Raw genomic sequence first — 20,000 nt, 5'->3', positions numbered from 1 at the left:
CACCCCCACCACCACCATCACCACTGTTCAAACATGTTTCCTTACTCATTTCCTTTCAGTCTTGTCTTTTTTCTCTTTCTATCAAACCTCGTTTGTCTTTCTCTTTCATATATATATATATATATATATATATATAATATATATACATATATATATATATATATTATATATATATATATACATATATATATATTATATATATATTATATATATATATATATATACATATATATATATATACATATATATATATATACACCACACACACACATATATATATATAATACATATATATACATATATAAATATATATATATTATTTACATACACACACACACACACACACACACACACACACATATATATATATATATTATATACACTATATATAAAGGTGGTGCTCCAGCATGGCGCAGTCAAAATGACTGAAACAAGTAAAGAGTAAAAGAGTATATATATATATATACATATGAAAGAGAAAGACATACAGAAGGTTTGATATACATATATCTATGTATATATATATATATATATATATATATATATATATATATATATATATATATATATATATATATATATATCCACCACTCGCTTCTACCACCACCGCCATCCAAGTTCCCTGCGAAGACGTCCTGCCACGTGGCAATATCCCGTACAGACACATCAACATATATTAACGTAAACGATTTATCAAAAGACCGCTTAGTGCATTAGGCATATGTACACGAGTTTTTGTTGTTGTTGTTACTACCACTGCTACTGCTGCAGTTGCTGTTGCTGTTGTTATATATGTGTATACACCATCCCACACCATCATCCACACACCTACACATGCACACATACACACGTCAAGGTCACCAGCCTCTATCCACATGCCCATACACGCTCCCACATACACACGCACCTTCGTTTTGGGATCACCACTACTTTTTTATCTCCCCTTCTTCCTAGCTCTCCTGTCTGACCACCTCTGTCCGGCATTTGCTATGATTGATCGCTAGCCACTACTAAACTTTTTTTTTTAGTTCCTCTCTCTGCTTATATTGTGTTGAAGAGCGTAGGCTCGAAACGTGAAAGACTTTCTTACTTTACTAGCGTTAAACTAATACATCTGTTTGTTGTTTACAAACCCGTCTTCATCTTTTGATTTGGTTTAACTGGTAAATTCCTACTATATATATATATATATATATTATCGGATGAATGTATGTTCGTCCTTTAATTGGAATTTTTTTCCCTAAGATTTCTAATGTCTTTTCTTCATACTTTACTTCCGAATTTTCTTATATAAATTCGTATAGGTATGAAAGCTTTTATAGAAATAATCACTAAATGATTTTTTTTCATCTAGTTTCATCTCGAGAGCTGTGGTCATCACCATCATCATCATCGTCATCATCACCACAAGCAATGCCACCACTAAAACCACCACCACCACCACCATCATCATAATCACCACCACCACCACCACCACCACCAGATCATCACTATCATCATCATCATCATCATCATCACAGGTCTATGTTACCATTATTTTCAGGAAACTTCCTCCCATCAGCACCGTGCAGAAACTCCCCCACCCCCGCCGTTACATCACCCCTACACAACATACCCCCGCTACCACCACCACTGCACACACAACATACTACCCCCTACCGTGAACTCTATCTTCACCAACATCACCTGCACCACCACCGCCAGCCCCCCACCCCGCCCCAGCTTCTGCCTGTCGCTTCACACACCTTTAAACCGCCGCCACCACCGCCACCACCGCCATCGCTCCCATTAGCACCACACCTTCACCGCCATTAGTACTATAACTATTACTGCTACCATCACCACCACCACCACCACCATTACCATCTCCATTATCCTCATCACCACCACCACCATCATTATCATCATCATCATCACTACTACCACCGCCACCACCAACAACATTACCACCACCATCTTCATCATCATTATCACCACCACCACCACTACCATCACCACCGCCATCATCATCATCATACCACTACCACCTCTTTCATTCTTTACTCTTTACTATCTGCATCGCAACCACCACCACCAACAACAACACCAACTCCTACCACCACCACCACCACCACCACCACTACCACCACCACCAACGCCGACACCACTACCACCACCACCATTTCTCTGTCTCCACCGTCTTCCCCATCTTTACTACTACATCACCATCTTCACCACCACCACCACCACCACCACCACCACCACCATTTCACTATCTGCGCCTTCACCACCACCACTAAAAATTCACTATCTCCACCACCACCACCACCACCACCACTACCACCATTTCTCTGTCTCCACCGTCTTCCCCATCTCCACTGCTACATCACCATCTTCACCACCACCACCACCACCACCACCACCACCACCATTTCACTGTCTGCGCCTTCACCACTACTAGAAATTCACTATCTCCACCATCAACACCACCAACACTACCACCATATCTACCTCTACCTCACGAAATCTCCTCCTCCTCCTCTGCCTCTTCCTACCTCCACCACCACCACCACCGTCGCCGCCGCCACGTTCATCCCCCCCAATTGATATTAGCCGAGACTTACATTACATATTTGTCGAGTGAAGCGATATTCCTCAGTGAAGCTTTTTATACGAGAAATACTTTTTTACACACAAAACAGAAAAAACTCACTCACTACGAACAGAAATGGTGAGTAAAATGTTTTAGCTTTCTTTATTTCTCTTCGCAGAATAACTTCCATCATCGTAATATTCCGTGCTGTTCCCTCATCATTCGCCCTTGTGGCAAATAAACGAAACCATCATCATTATTATTATTATTATTATTATTATTATTATTATTATATTATTATTATTATTATATTGTTGTTATTTTTGTTGCCTATTGCCGCTGTTTCTGCTGTATCCTGGTCAGTCGTGGTCATCAGAGATAAAATGGTCACCCGTCTTTTCTTTAGACCAGGGGTTTTTTTCCTTTGTTATCTATGGACCCCTTTATTCTGGTGGACCCTCCCGTAGCCATTCGTTTTATAGCTACTTCTTTTCAAAAGTCCTATTTTGTTTCTCACTCATGAACTTGTTTAGGTTGTTTAGGTTGAACTGCTGGATAAAGAACCCTAACTGTCCCTTGCAATGCATACCAATACATACATCTAAGACAATAAATTTTCAGGTCCCCTTAAAATGTGGATCCCCAATTTACTATTTGGCTCACGTTGACCTCCAAAAAAATCTTATATAGACGGTCAAGGACCGTATGGAACCCGGTCGATAACCATTTAGACATTATTAGGTATATCTAACTGACCCAATGCAAAACTCCAAGTGCCGGCTAACGCCGACTCAGCTGTGAGTAAATAATAAAAGATTATCTTATTTCTAGACAACGGTTCCCTATATTTTTAACAACACAAACCAGTGACATGCCAGAAAATTCTCCCACACACCGGGGGATCATTCACATAACGAGACAAAATAAAGTGCACAATATATACCTTTTGCTGTTTACTTGTTTCTGTCATTAGATTGCGACCATGCTGGAGCACCGCCTTGAAGAATTTTTAGTCGAGTTAATTAATTAACCCCAGCGCTATTTTTAGGACTGATACTTGTTCTAGGAGTCTTTCTTGCCGAACCGCTAAGTTACACACCAAATCCAGTCGTCAAGTGGATGTAGGAGACAAACACACACACACACGTGTATATGATATATATATATATATATATATATATATATATATATACACACACACGACAGGCTTCTTTCAGTTTCTGTCTACCAAATCCATTCGGTCCGAGACTATAAAAGATGATACTTGTCCACTTGTCCAATGTGCCACGCAGTCGGACTGAACCCGGAACCACGTGGTTGGGAAGCAATTTTCTTCCTACACAGCCACATCTGCAACTAATAATTTAACTACTACACATAAAATGCATATTTATTGCATATATATTTATATGATACAAAAACATCCTGCAGATTATAGTAGTCAATAAACTAGAAATAGAATTTAAAATTTATTCTATCCGTGCGGCCCGATATTGGTCTGCGGCCTGGTGTAGGGGACACCTGGTGTAAGGGACGTTTTTATTAAGAGACAATGTTATATATATTAGAATACTTCCCGAAGTTCTCTCTGGACTGGTTTTGTTGCTGCTATATAGAATTTTATTCATCTTTTCTCTTCTTAATTTGTTATTAATTCTATTCAAACTAATTATGTTTCAATGAAACATATTTAAAAAAGTATCGTTTTTTGTTCTTATGTGTACATCTATACTTACATATACATACGCATATATATACATAAATACAACTACATACACGTGCGCATATTTATATACACACACACACACGTGTGTGTGGTGGGGCTGTGTTTTGGTATACGTCTATATGTATTAATAATCAGCAGAAATATCAGTGTGACTCAAGAGCCGAGAGTTTCGTGTGCTAGCACTTACAACCATGTGTGTGAAGGCGGCGAGCTGGCAGAGACGTTAGCACGCCGGGCGAAATACTTAGCGGTATTTCGTCAGCCGTTACGTTCTGAGTTCAAATTCCGCCGAGGTCGACTTTGCCTTTCATCCTTTCGGGGTCGAATAAATAAGTACCAGATACGCACTGGGGTCGATGTAATCGACTTAAATCCCTTCGTTTGTCCTTGTTTGTCCCTTCTATGTTTAGCCCCTTGTGGGCAATAAAGAAATATGAAATATGTATGTGTGTGAGTGTAAATCTTGAAAAGTCCACCAACCAGCTTTGCGACTGAAGGCTACACCAATCACCGTACTGGTTACCACTGTATAGTAACAAAGATCCCGCTCTTTCCGGCCAACGTAAGGCAACAGTATTTTAAACTGAATAGGGTTGAAAGGCCCACGACTTTTACATTGGCAAAAGGTTTCAGAGATGTACGAGGTGTAGAGGTACTCTTTTACTCTCTTTTACTCTTTTACTTGTTTCAGTCAATTTTGACTGCGGCCATGCTGGAGCACCGCCTTTAGTCGAGCAAATAGACCCCGGGACTTATTCTTTGTAAGCCCAGTACTTATTCTATCGGTCTCTTTTGCCGAACCGCTAAGTGACAGGGACGTATACACACCAGCATCAGTTGTCAAGCAATGCTAGGGGGACAAACACAGACACACAAACACACACACATACATATACATAAATATACATATATAAGACAGGCTTCTTTCAGTTTCCGTCTACCAAATCCACTCACAAGGCATTGGTCGGCCCGGGGCTATAGCAGAAGACACTTGCCCAAGATGCCACGCAGTGGGACTGAACCCGGAACCATGTGGTTGGTTAGCAAGCTACTTACCACACAGCCACTCCTGCGCCTATGGATATGTTCAAAGAACAATCAGGTTAAATTTTTATCTGACATACCAGATGAACCCGCATCATGGCAAGAAATGCACAGGAGGGCACCTCGGTCCCCACTCACTATTTCACCGGGACCCCGATGTTGGTGGATCTATGTTCCAGTAACATAGCAGTTCGGCAAAACTGACCGATAGAATAATTACCACGTTCACAAAGGATAAGTCCTGAGGCGATTTCTTCGACTAAAAGGCGGTGCTCCAGCATGGCCGCAGTCAAGAGGACTGAAACAAGTAAAAGAATAAAAGAATATTGGTTTGGTCATGCCACTCTCTTTGTTCCTGTGCACTTACAAATGAAACTCAGAGTAGCACGTGACTGATTTGACCAAAACAATATATCGTTACTCTTTACCATACAGTACCATTCAGTACTCTTTTTATTTTTTCGACAATTAATCCAAAACAGATATATATACTCTTTACTCTTTTACTTGTTTCAGTTATTTGACTGTGGCCATGCTGGAGCACCGCCTTTAGTCGAGCAAATCGACTCCCAGGACTTATTCTTTGTAAGCCTAGTACTTATTCTATCGGTCGCTTTAGCCGAACCGCTAAGTTACCGGACGTAAACACACCAGCATCGGTTGTCAAGCGATGTGGGGGGGGGGACAAATACAGACACACAAATATATGCATACATACATATGCACATATATATACATATATACGACGGGCTTCTTTCAGTTTCCGTCTACCAAAATCCACTCACAAGGCTTTGGTCGACCTAAGGCTATAGTACAAGACACTTGCCCACGGTGCCACACTGTGGGATTGAACCCGGAACCATGTGGTTGGTAAGCAAGCTACTTACCACACACCCACTCCTACACCTATATATATATATATAATATATATATATAGATTATATATATATATATATATATATATATATATATATATATATTATATAGATATATATATATATAATATATACACAATATATACTAATATATATATATACACACACACATACACATACATACACATGTTTATCTTGTATTTGTTTCAGTCATTTTGACTATGGCCATGCTGGAGCGCCACCTTTTAGTCGATCAAATCGACCCCAGGACTCATTCTTTGTAAGCTTTGTACTTATTCTATTGTTTTCTTTTGCCGAACAGCTAAGTTACGGAGACCTAAATACACAAATATCAGTTGTCAACCGATGCTGGGGAAGACAAACACACACACACACACAACATATATACGACTGCCTTCTTTCAGTTTCCGCCTACCAAATCCACTCACAACGCTTTGGTCGGACCAAGGCTATAGTAGAAGACACTTGCCCAAGGTGCTATGCAGCGGGACTGAACCCGGAACCATGTGGTTGGTAAGCAAGCTACTTACCACGCAGCAACTCTTGCGCCATAATATATATATTAATTTTAAAGTTTTTTTTTAAATATTAAAATTTATAATTTTAATTAATTTTACCGATACTGTCATTTTTTATACCCTAGCTACTGATATAATTATTTTATTGCTTATATTCTTAATTTATAAGTGTGTGTGTGTGTGTGTGTGCGTGCGTGTAGTATGTAGTATATAGTGTATATAGATGGGGTTACAATCCAAGCTATATTTTCGTGAAGCACATCTGCTCCTTCCAACAAGCAAATTTATACATATAGATGTATTCCAGATAGGGGATCCCATACATGTTTTCTACATGTATAAGTCTTGTAATGTTTATCCTGTAATGAAACACTTGATTCAGGTACTTACAGAGCCGTCTTAATAGCATTTTAGGGACCCAGGAAAACCAGTACACGGCGCCCTATTGTATTTATATATCTACAGCAGGCCACAACATACATAGATAAGAATTGGTATCTTAGGCATGCGGGCCTTTGCGCAACTGTCCTCATGTCCCCATGCCTTAAGACGGCCATGGATATATATATAATAATAATAATAATAATAATCGAAAAATACCTTAGGAATCAGAACCCAGGTTCGAAATTCCCCCAGGACACCTGATGAAGGCTGGAGGGTATATCAGCCGAAACGTTGTGTTAGCAACAAACAAGATGAGGACAAATATTCATCAAATGTAAATAATGTACATAATTCCCCATCTCTTAAATACAGAACTGTATATTATAAATATATAAAAATATATATAATATATGTATGTATTATATAATATATACATAGATAGATCTCCTCTCTATCTATAAGTAAGATGGCCGATTATTGATTAGCCTTGCCTTCTCAGCCGACAATACTGATTAATCGGGGCGCCGATTGTTTATTGTGATATGAGAATGAGTAGTGTAATTAATTGAACACAATTAATATAAAGTTTCTTAATTAATCGCAACTTGAGAGTGTATGGTAAGAGAAATAGGCCTGGTTTTCAACGCGGTTACTATTTTTTTTATTGCTGGTGAATTGTATGAAAGAACGGTGCAAACCTCTATATAAAACATGCCCTACATTCTGTACCTACCCGTGGGGATTCCTTTTGTTTCATCATTGGATGACTGTACCAGCAACACCCGAAGATTGAGTAGTTACATTGGCACAAAGCCAGATGTGAAACACACAAAATCTCAATTAACCAAACATGCATAGAATACGGTATTTACATTGGTTATAAACGTATTAGTTATTAGCTGTCTTACTTGTTTCAGTCATTGGACTGCGACCATGTTGGGGCACCACCTTAAAGGGTTTATTCCAACAAATCGACATCAATACTTTCAAAGTGTGGTATTTAGTCTATCGTCTTAGCGGTTCGGCAAAAGAGACCGATAGAGTAAGTACCAGATTGATTCCAAAAATATGTATTAGGCTCAATGTATTAGATAAAACACAATGCTAGTCATAATTATCTTTTATCTCATTGGACTTTGGCCATGCTGGAACACCGCCTTGAAGGGGCCAGTAGCAAAAAATTGACCCCAGTAGTTATTTTTTTTAATAATCTGGTACTTATTTTATCGGTTTCTTTTTTAAATAACTGCTAAGTGACAGGAACGTAGACAAATCAGCATCGACCGTGAAGCGGTGGTGGGGACAAACACAAAGACAAGCACACACTAGATATACACATACATACATGCATAAATATAGGCATATATACCTACATACATACAGGTGTCGAAACCATAGTGATATCCGTGGGGCAGCTGATGATGGAGTTATGCCGCTTAGCATTTTGCCGGCGCGCTAACGACTCTGCCAGCTCGCCACCTTAATAACAACAATAATAATAATAATAATAATAATTTCTACTACAGGCACAAGGCCTGAAATTTTGGGGGAGGGGACTAGTCGATTACATCGACCTCTGTGTTTCACTGGTAGTAATTTATCGACTTCGAAAGGATGAAAGGCGAAGTCGACTTCGGCAGAATTTTAAACTCAGAACATGGCGACGGACGAAATTCCGCTGAACATTTTGCCCGACGTGCTAACGATTCTGCCTGCATACCGCCTTATGTTTCACATATATATTGAAAGATATTTTGAAGTGATTTTATGGAGGAAAATATATAATTCCGTGCATGTTAATACATTGCTGCACCAATATATTGGAATAAAATACGAAAACATACATTTAGCTTACAAAAACTGCTATTCGAGTACCATATCTTCTTTCAAATCAACTGTATACTTGTCTATATTTAGGTCAAGAGAATTACCTTTACAGAATGTAAAACTTTTATTTCTGGCGATGATATTTTGTGTTACCGCGATGGACCACCAAGGTGGCGCACCATTGCTATGATTTTGTTGTCATCCACTCATTGCTAAAACCCGATACGCGGATAAAAGCTTAGCATTCCTTTCATCATTCTAGGAGAATTTCATTTAGATAATTAAAAAAGATATTTCTTAAAGGTAACGCTGTCATTAAATAATGTAAGGCACATATTCAGGTGTGAGTTATGTAAGTTGAGGAATGAGGTATAATGAAATGATGTGACTTGCCCACATAACTGCTGACGTACCAGAAGTAATTCTTCGTGGGTGTGTGCTAACAACCCGTGATATTTTGGTTTGTTTTCAATATTTTATTATTAGCAACAATCATTGTACCTAGAAGATTTATGCTCGTCCGGTTCCCCAACCTACAACCTACAACACTCGCTCTCCCATCTATAATGCGGCTGCATTGAACGCTGGACAATCTTCTGATTCATTTCGAAATTATGAAGAAAAAAAACCCGCGTCTCATACACTGACGAATTCAGTAAATCTCTCTATTACAAGCTGATGGCCTCAAAACAATGAAAGAAATTAAGAAGCTAAGGTTATTGTGAAGAGTAAATATTTCCTTTGTTCGCGTAATTTTTCGCTTGGTGTATTTATATATATCCTATCTAATCCATTAAGGTATGTGTTTACGTTCAGTTTATAGAATGATATCCTTAGAATTTTGTATTTTTATAGTAAATAGTTTTCTTTTTAGCGCTCTTGTCGGTACGACAGGAAGTTAGACGCTAAGTAGTAGCTTCTGGAAGCAAAACATACCCGGCCAAGATTTGGAGGTGTTTCTTGATTTTTCATTTTGTGGCTTTCCTCTTTTTAGGTCGTGATGGGCTCGGATGTGTGGTGACGAAGCTTGCTTTGCAATCACGTGGTTTCAAGTTCAGTCGCACTGCACGGCCTCTTGAGCTAGTGTCTTCTATTTATAGCCCCAGGCTAACCAATGCCTTGTGAGTGAATTTGGTAGACAGAAAATATGTGGAAGGCCATCGTATGTGTATGTGTTAGCACAGGCGCAATAATTTTATTAAAAATATAAATTATACCCACAACAAACACAGGTAGACACCACGCAGGGGTGTATGTATGTATATATATATATATATATATATGTGTGTGTGTGTGTGTGTGTGTGTGTGTGTGTGTATATATACATACACGCGTCTACATACACACATCCATCCATACATGCATACATACACACATATATATATATACAGGAATAAGCACATAAATGTGAAACAAGGTGGAGAAAAGAGTACTCAAATACCAGAGGTAGAGTAATATCTTTTACTTAAAAGCAGCTGTTACTCAGAGTTTCACGTTCCCGTTGGTAAGTTAGTATGTTGTAGGAAGAAGAGGATATTAACGATTCGGGACTGTAAGAGACAGACCCACGAACATCACTCTGAGTAACAGCCATTGTTATATTTTTCCTGCTTTTAAATAAAGTGTATATATACACACACACATACATACATACATATATGCTAGCTTAGATAGATAGATAGATAGATAGATAGATAGATAGATAGATAGATAGATAGATAGATAGATAGATAGATAGATAGATAGATAGATAGATAGATAGATCATATACATAATTGGATGGCTAAGTGGTAGCTAGGTAAGTCGGTCGGGAGATAAGTGGGTAGGTTAGCAGACGATAACATATGGTAAGACCTAGAATGGTAGCTGCTAAGCTTGCCCCAGAATGTTACCAATCGTGTTTAGCTATAACCATTATACACAAACATATTGCATGGTTTGTGAATGCCGCGATGAAGGAAAAATTCTGAAATTTCACAAAAGACCCTTCATCATGAGGAAGTAACAAACCAAAGTAGCAGCGGCGGCGTCGTCGTGGTTGTGATGCTAGTGGTGGCGGCTGTGGTGGTGGTGGTCGTCGTCGTGTCGTTGTCGTTATCGTCGCCGTCGTCGTTATCGTCGCCGTCGTCGTCATCCTGCAGTGATGTTCGTGGGTCTGTCTCTTACACGCGGGCTCAGTCCCGAATCGTTAACATCTTCTTGCGACATACTAACTTACTGAAGCTCACAAACATCTCTCAAAACATTTATTTTGGCTGTGCACACTCATTATTACACAGCTTTATTAAACTCGTAGTCTTGTGGTTAAGACGTCGAGATTCCGATTTGAAGTCACCAGTTCGATTCCTGGACTTAAGCGGTGTGTCGTGTCCTTGAGTAAGAGATTTTAACTTTCCATAGCTCGAATTCACTCAGCCGAAAAAAAGGATACCGCTTCTCCCGAAGCAGTTGTCACGTCCTGGGTGTTATGCAGTATCAAGGCTAAGTGAGCCCTGAGGATGGCTGTTGTTTGCTTGTACCATAGGCACATTATTACAAGTCAAACCAAGCTACACTTGCTGGCGAATGACGGATACCGTATTATATTGCGAAGAAAATTATAATCGACTCCGCATATTTCTAATAATAACGTGTGTATTAAGCGCCTATTTTTTTTTTTTTTTTGCACAAAACACAAATACAGGAACTTCATACATAGACATCTACCCCACACAACAACACCCTTATCTCTCTCTCTCTCTCTCTCTCTCTCTCTCTCTCTCTCTCTCTCTCTCTATCTATCTATCTATCTATATATATATATATTATATATATATATATAATATAAATTGGACAGGGGCGTTCGTTGTATAATTTTCTTTTTATACAGAATCTTGGTGATTTGGGATGAAAAGAAAATTATACAAATGAATCCTTCGAATTTAACTAAATTCTATATTTTTATGCAACTGAAGATTGCTCTACATTTTAAATTGATGTAATGTCTGCATTGCTCAATTAAATGGAGTCGCATGAAATGATCGTACTGCATTACCTCTGGATATCCTTGTTGCTTATTTTGAGTATATATATATATACTCTTTCATTCTTTTACTTGTTTCAGTCATTTGACTGCGGCCATACTGGAGTACCGTCTTTAATCAAACAAATCGACCCCAAGACTTATTCTTTGTAAGCCTAGTACTATTCTATAGGTAATTTTGCCGAACCGCTAAGTTGCGGAAACGTAAACATCGGTTGTCAAGCGACGATGGTGGGAGGTACAAACACAGACACACACATACACACACACACGACGGGGTTCTTTCAGATTCCATCTACCAAATCCACTCGCAAGACTTTGGTCAACCCGAGGCTATAGTAGAAGACACTTGCCCGAGGTGCCACGTTGTGGGACTGAACCCGGAACCATGTGGTTGGGAAGCAAGCTTCTTTCCACACACACACAGATATATACATACATATAATTTAATATGTCTGTGTGATTATTGCAGATGAATATATAATGTGTATATACTATATGCTTGATAGATTTTTCGTATTTCTGAAGTCCATTTCCACTCCTACACATATATACATACATACATACATAGTTGGAATTTACAAAAAAAAAACACAAACAAAACAAAAGACGAAGGCGGCTATGTAAACAACAAACAGAGGCATTAGTTTAACGCTCGGGGGTGAGAAAGTCATTTACGTTTCGAGCCTACGCTCTTCAACCGAAAGGAACGCAGAAATACGCAGAGAAATTAAAAATAGGTTTAGTGGCTAACGATCAATCATATATATATAATATATATATATATTATTATATATATATATATATATATATATATATATATATATATATATATATATATATATATATATACATGTACACACAGACAGACACACATATATACACATAGATATACATGCATACATATAATTTAATGTGTCTGTGCGTTTGTTGCAAATGAGTATATAATGTTTATATACTTTAAGCTTGATAGATTTTTCGTATTTCTGAAGTCCATTTCCACTCCTACACATATATACATACATACATACATAGTTGGAATTTACAAAAAAAAAACACAAACAAAACAAAAGACGAAGGCGGCTATGTAAACAACAAACAGAGGCATTAGTTTAACGCTCGGGGGTGAGAAAGTCATTTACGTTTCGAGCCTACGCTCTTCAACCGAAAGGAACGCAGAAATACGCAGAGAAATTAAAAATAGGTTTAGTGGCTAACGATCAATCATATATATATATATATATATATATATATATATATATATTATATATATATATATATATATTATATATATATATATATATATATAGATATACATGTACACACAGACAGACACACATATATACACATAGATATACATGCATACATATAATTTAATGTGTCTGTGCGTTTGTTGCAAATGAGTATATAATGTTTATATACTTTAAGCTTGATAGATTTTTTCGTATTTCTGAAGTCCATTTCCAAAAAATACTTGCATAACGGCTTAATTTACGGCATTCATTACTCAAGAAAAGGAAGTATATTGCCAACATTTTTTGACATGTGGCAGGTTAGTGTTAATATATTTAATCTATGGGCCATTAAAAAAGCTAACTAGAGATATATAAATACGCAGCAACACTTGATAAGAGCACGTACAATTCGTTCATGATTATCATTTTCCTATTCAAAGTGATGGATTATCAGAATCCATAGGGCGTGGAATAAAATCTTTATGGCGTTTCTTCCGGCTTTACGTTCTGAGTTGAAATGCCACTGAGGTCGACTACGTCATTTATATCGTTTCGGGCTCGATAAAATAAGTACAAGTTGTACACTGAGGTCAATGTATTTGAAAAATTGGTGTGTGGCGGGGAAAAACTATGGAGTATGGAGGGGAAAATTCAGGAGACGAAGTGATGTTACCCTTTGAATATGTAGCGCATCGTTCGAGGTAAGTACTTACATACATATTATACATACATCATGATGATGATGATGATGATGATGGCCATCCACTCGTGACCGAGGAAGACCATTCTTTTCTACTCTAGGCACAAGGCCCGATATTTTGGAGGAGGGGACCAGTCGATTAGATCGACCCAGTACGCAACTAGTACTTAATTTATCGACCCCAAAGGCTAAACGGCAAAGTTGACCTCGGCGGAATTTGAAATCAGAATGTAATGACAGATGAAATACCTATTTCTTTACTACCCACAAGGAGCTAAACACAGAGGGGACAACAACAGACAACAACGGATTAAGTCGATTATATCGACCCCAGTGCGTAACTGGTACTTATTTAATCGACCCCGAAAGGATGAAAAGCAAAGTCGACCTCGGCGGAATTTGAACTCAGAACGTAGTGGCAGACGAAATACCGCTAAGCATTTCGTCCGGCGTGCTAACGACTCTGCCAACTCGCTGCCTTGTTTGTGTTGAAATTCCAATGAAGGATCCTTGGATCTAGGATAGAAACCGGTTCTTTTTCTCTTGGCAAGAAATACAGAAATAAAACGAAACACATATACAAACTAAAATATGGCATACAAACATACATACATACATACGGACGAATTTCGTTATTTTCTAGAGTGTGTGTATAGATATGTGCTTGTTGTTGTTATGATACACTATTGTTTAACGAGGAGACGATAAGATTTAATTGCTAATAATTCCGCCTTCTCAACAAAATTTCTCTAATACTCAGAAAATAATTTAACTCCATCTAATAAAGCAACGTTCTCATTACATTCATTCATACAAACAGGCAATCGGGCAAACACACGTAAGCAAATAACGAGTAGATTTGGGCGGGAATGGAGCGAAATAACGTGTGAATGAATTGATGGAAGAGTATAATGGAAGGGAAAACTAATAAAGACGGTAAAATAAATATAGGTGTATATATATTTGGCTGTGGAACAGGCGCAGGTACAGAGTTTGAACAGGCGTAGGAATAGCTGTGAGGTTTAAGACGTTCGCTTTGCACTGGCAAACTGAACAATCACTTTATAAGTGAACTAGCAGTATCGCCCGGAGTTGCTCGGGTTTGTTTCGACCCTTTAGAATTGGAATTTTTGAAAAGTAAAAAATTTGCATTATGTAGCTCTTGAAGTGAACATTTTTCTGGTTGAAATACACCGAAAAATGGCAACACAGCAGTCAAAAAATCGTTAAAAAATCGGGATTTTCAGAGAAAAAAAGCACCTTTTTGATGTAAATAATTTTTGGTGTTAACATGGTCCGATTTGAATTTTATCTTCTACGGAATGAAGAGCAAGCCTTCTTCTATCATACTCTCAATTTTGGTCAACTTGCACCGCAGGGTCTCGGAGGAGATAGTGTTAGTCGAAGGCTACCAAACCTGCCATACACTGACAACTTCAGTTTTATATACATAGAGATTTAGTTGATAAAAATTATGTCAACGCTCGCCGTATATTATCTCATATTTTATTTTTTACCATAGAAACAGAAAAAAATATTGATTTAGAAGGTAATTTTGTTACTAAGCTACAGAATTTAGGGCAGGAATATACTAATCGCTTACACTTACCCCCAATTCTAGATTGGTGATTATTTTATCGATCTTATCGAGATAAATGGTGAAGTTGGTCCCGGTTGTATTTGAACTCAGAATGTGACATAAAGCGGTGTGATAGTTTGTCTGACGCTCAATTGATTTTATCGCATCCTCGGGTCTGTGAGAGCCAAATGAGAGGTCACAGGTTTTATTCACGTATAATCGATACTCTTTTACTCTTTTTCTTGTTTCAGTCATTTGACTGTGGCCATGCTGTAGCACCGCCTGTAGTCAAGCAAATCGAGCCCAGGACTTCCACCGAGGTCGACTTTGCCTTTCATCCTTCGGGGGTCGATAAATTAAGTACCAGTTGTTTACTGGGGTCCATCTAATCGACTGACCTCCTCTCCCCAAAATTTCGAACCTTGTGTCTAGAGCAGAAAAGATTATTTCTTATATTGTCTGTTCTGGGTTGCATTACTTTTACACACTCATCATGTATTATTTATTTATATATTTATTTAGTTCTTATGCATTAGATTGTTTCAAATGTACGAAATACAATAACTACACGATACATGCTGCAGCACTGGAGATGTTAATTTAATTTACTTACTGAGAAGGCGACAATTCAGTCTGTCACTACTTCGAGTCACATTTGACAAGCCACATGCATAGCTCTATGCCCTTATACCTCGTAAATTTTTCTGCGTGTCATTTCATTTCTCGTTTTCAGATTAGCCAGAAGCAAATCATTTCTGTAACAGCTTCCCCAGCGTTGCATAGCAAACTAAATTGCTAGTCATTAAACTAGATCACACGTTTAATGCGTTGAGTGGGTGGTTGAACTAACAGGCTAGTTCATTAGTTTTGTGGTCGCCTTTGTTATATGTTTAAAGCCATAAGAACGCTTCAAAATTATTACTGAAATGTCGGTTCATGTACTGTGCTCTAAATCTGCTACAGATATTTTGAAGTATTTCTGGGGGGGGGGGGGATTCAGTTCGTTGTTGTCTCATTTGACTTACATATACAGGAGGGGCTGTGTGGTAAGAAGCTTGCTTCCCAACCACATGGTTCCGGGTTCAATCCCACTGCATGGAACTTTGAGCAAGTGACTTGTATTATAGCCTCAAGCCGACCAAAACCTTGTGAATGGATATGGTAAACAGAAACTGAAAGAAGCTCATCGTGTTATATATATATATAATAATATATATATATATATAAATGAATGTTTTTATATATAATGAACGTGAAATACAGGAAGGGACGAACACGGAACACAGACAAATCATTCGAAGCCTTCAATCCTTCATTCCAGTCAGACACCGAATCATCATAGCAAATTTCGGCTGTTCATTCTGATATTTGCTCCAACTCGGCCAGCCCCAAGAAAAAAAAACTAAGCTGTAAGCATTAGATTTCTTGGTAGAAGACAGGAATGTGAACGCACAAGACGGATGTAAATACAAGAGACGAAAACGAAATTGAAAACAGTAATGAATAAACAAAATATATATAACGGTGGTTGTCATACGACTTTAGACCAAATGAGACAAAAACAACAACAACATAGCTGGCGTAGAAATAATTACCGTTTCGGTAGCGGGGACACATGTTGGTCGAGATACGATGGCCAACAGAATGGTTAAGAAAGCAGGTTGCAGGAGAGAGAGAGAAAGAGAGACAGAGAGAGAGGGAATCAAAGAGGGTGGAAGGCAGGGGACAGAATCAGTGACCAAGAGAAAAGGAGAAAGAAGGGATCAAGGAGGATGGGAGGAAGAGGGGGGAAGAATCGGAGGGCGCCAAAAAGTTTGGTGAAGAAGCAATGGCGGGTAGGAAAGACAGTGTGTATAGAAGTCGTGCAGGGTTTAAAATTGGACAAACAAACGGGGGTGTGCACGTAACGCCGCAATAATATAAGAATGAATGTTTTTATATATAATGAACGTGAAATACAGGAAGGGACGAACACGGAACACAGACAAATCATTCGAAGCCTTCAATCTTCAGTCAGACACCGAATCATCATAGCAAATTTCGGCTGTTCAATTCTGATATTTGCTCCAACTCGGCCAGCCCCAAGAAAAAAAAATAAGCTGTAAGCATTAGATTTCTTGGTAGAAGACAGGAATGTGAACGCACAAGACGGATGTAAATACAAGAGACGAAAACGAAATTGAAAACAGTAATGAATAAACAAAATATATATAACGGTGGTTGTCATACGACTTTAGACCAAATGAGACAAAAACAACAACAACATAGCTGGCGTAGAAATAATTACCGTTTCGGTAATATATATATACACATACATACATACATACATACATACATACATACATACATACATACATACATACATACATACATACATATAGACATATGTATATATTTGTGTGTTTGTGTTTGGCCTCCACCATCACTTGACACCGATGTTATTGTGTTTACGTCCCCGTAATCTAGCGGTTTGGCAAAAGAGATTGATTGAATAAGTACTAGTCTTACAGAGAATAAGTCCTGGGATCGATTTGGTGCGCAACTGTAAAAAACTTAAATGGATAATCATTAGTTTCTACGATGAGTGTTCCAGTCGTTTAATCAACTGATCTTATAAATATATTCGTTAAAACGAAATGTCATAAGTGGTTGAGTATTCCAAAGACGCGTGAACACTTAAAGTAATTCCCAGGTAGAATCAATGTGGCACGGTGTGGAGGTGTGGGACAAGGTCTGTTTTTTATTACAGGTGCAAATTCATCCCATGAGCTTCCGTATATTTGTGTTTTGTGACTCTCCACCCCGAAGGATGAAAGATAAAAGCTGATTATCACCGTGAGATTTGAAATCAGAAAATAAAGAACCGTTACTAAGTGCGTCAGGAGATAGTTTTTGTTCGTTGCTCTACCGACTCTGCCGTCTTTATTGCACTTAGGACGATTACGATGGTGGCGGTGGTGGTGGAGGTGGTGGTAGTGGTGGTGGTGGTGTGGTGGTGGTTTTGGCGGTGGTGGTGGTGGTTTTGGCGGTGGTGGTGGTGGTGTTGTTGTTGGTGGTGGTGATGATTATGACGACGACGACCATAGTGACGACGATGAAAATGACATCGACGGAGGAGGAGGGAGGAATGGTGGTGCCGATGTTGATGGTGCTGGGTATGATGATGATGATGATGACATCGACGAAGGAGGAGGGAGTAATGCTGGTGCTGGTGGTGCTGATGTTGATGGTGCTGGGTATGACGATGATGATGATGACATCGACGGAGGGGAAGGGAGCAACGGTGGGGGGTTTTGGTGATGGTGGATTCCCGAGTAGACTCGAGGCAGAAAATGGCAACAGCGAGCAACAGCAACCAAAACAAAAAACAGTAAAAAAAAAGTGACAGAATTAATCTTCGTAGAAAAAAAGGTTCCTGTGTAATCAGAGAATGAAACTGAAGAAGTGGCGAAGAAGGGGGAGGAAGACAAAGAGGGGAGAAGGAGAAGAGATTTCTACCCGTTCGTTGTTGATCGCTCCACCCTTTATCTTAAGCGCAATATATATTATCGACATCAAAGCTTGCATTTCATTGACTCAACACACTTTTCTTAGCACGAACCAATTTTAGTACAGTTCGGTGCCAGACTCGCTGAAAGGACCATCATTGCGTTCCTGACGGCATTATTATCATCATCATCATCATCATCATCATTTTCTTCTTCTTCTTCTTCTTCTTCTTCTTCTTCTTCTTCCTCCTCCCCTCCTCCTCTTCTTCCTCTTCTTTTATTATTATTATTATTATTATTATTATTCCTCTTCTTCCTCTTTATCTACTTTTTCTCCCTCCTCTTCTTCTTATTATTATTAGTATTCCTCTTCTTCCTCTTCTACATCTTCTTCCCCCTCCTCCTCTTCTTCTTCTATCTACCCTAATTCTTGGTTTTCACTGAAGCACAAAACTATATATATATATATACATAGGCACACCCTTTATTTGGAAAGATAACAGCATTATTATGAAGTCTGACGTTGAAAGGCGTTCGGTGTTTCTTCATGATGGGCTTTGAAAATATTAAGGATTATATGTCTGTATCTCCTGACAAAATTATCTTAACGAAAACAAGATGTCGGTAAACCTTTGTTTTTATGAGTAATAAATACGTGGTCGAAGGTTTGTGTTGAACGCAAACGAATACACAAACGGATTCACTAAGAACAAACCATCAAACGTTTACGCTCAACCAATATATATATAGGCACGAATGTAAACAGTTCTGATAATTTTGAGTACATACATATATGCATACATACATAAATATTTATACACAAATATTTATATAGATAAATACATACATACATGTATGCATACATAGGTACGTACATACATCCATACATAATTCATACATGCATACATATATACATACACACATACACACATACAAACATGCACACATATATACAAACATACATACGTTCATACATACAAACATACATACAAACATACATACATTCATA

At 38.3% G+C, this 20,000-nt stretch overlaps 1 protein-coding gene across 1 annotated transcript in view; it reads left to right on the top strand.

Annotated features, from left to right (window-relative positions):
• Positions 1–2,549: 2,549 nt before the first annotated feature.
• Positions 2,550–20,000, top strand: part of LOC115217091 (neo-calmodulin) — a 97,473-nt gene continuing 80,022 nt past the window's right edge. Inside the window, exon 1 of the mRNA XM_029786689.2 lies at positions 2,550–2,710. Within this exon, the coding sequence (XP_029642549.1) occupies positions 2,708–2,710 (3 nt within the window). The 5' untranslated portion in view covers positions 2,550–2,707. The remainder of the gene's footprint in view (positions 2,711–20,000) is intronic.

This window comes from Octopus sinensis, linkage group LG11 (genome assembly GCF_006345805.1).
Source record: "Octopus sinensis linkage group LG11, ASM634580v1, whole genome shotgun sequence".
NCBI classification, from domain to species: Eukaryota; Metazoa; Mollusca; class Cephalopoda; order Octopoda; family Octopodidae; genus Octopus; species Octopus sinensis.
Note: the sequence above shows the minus strand (reverse complement) of the source record. Positions and strands in the feature narration are given on the sequence as shown.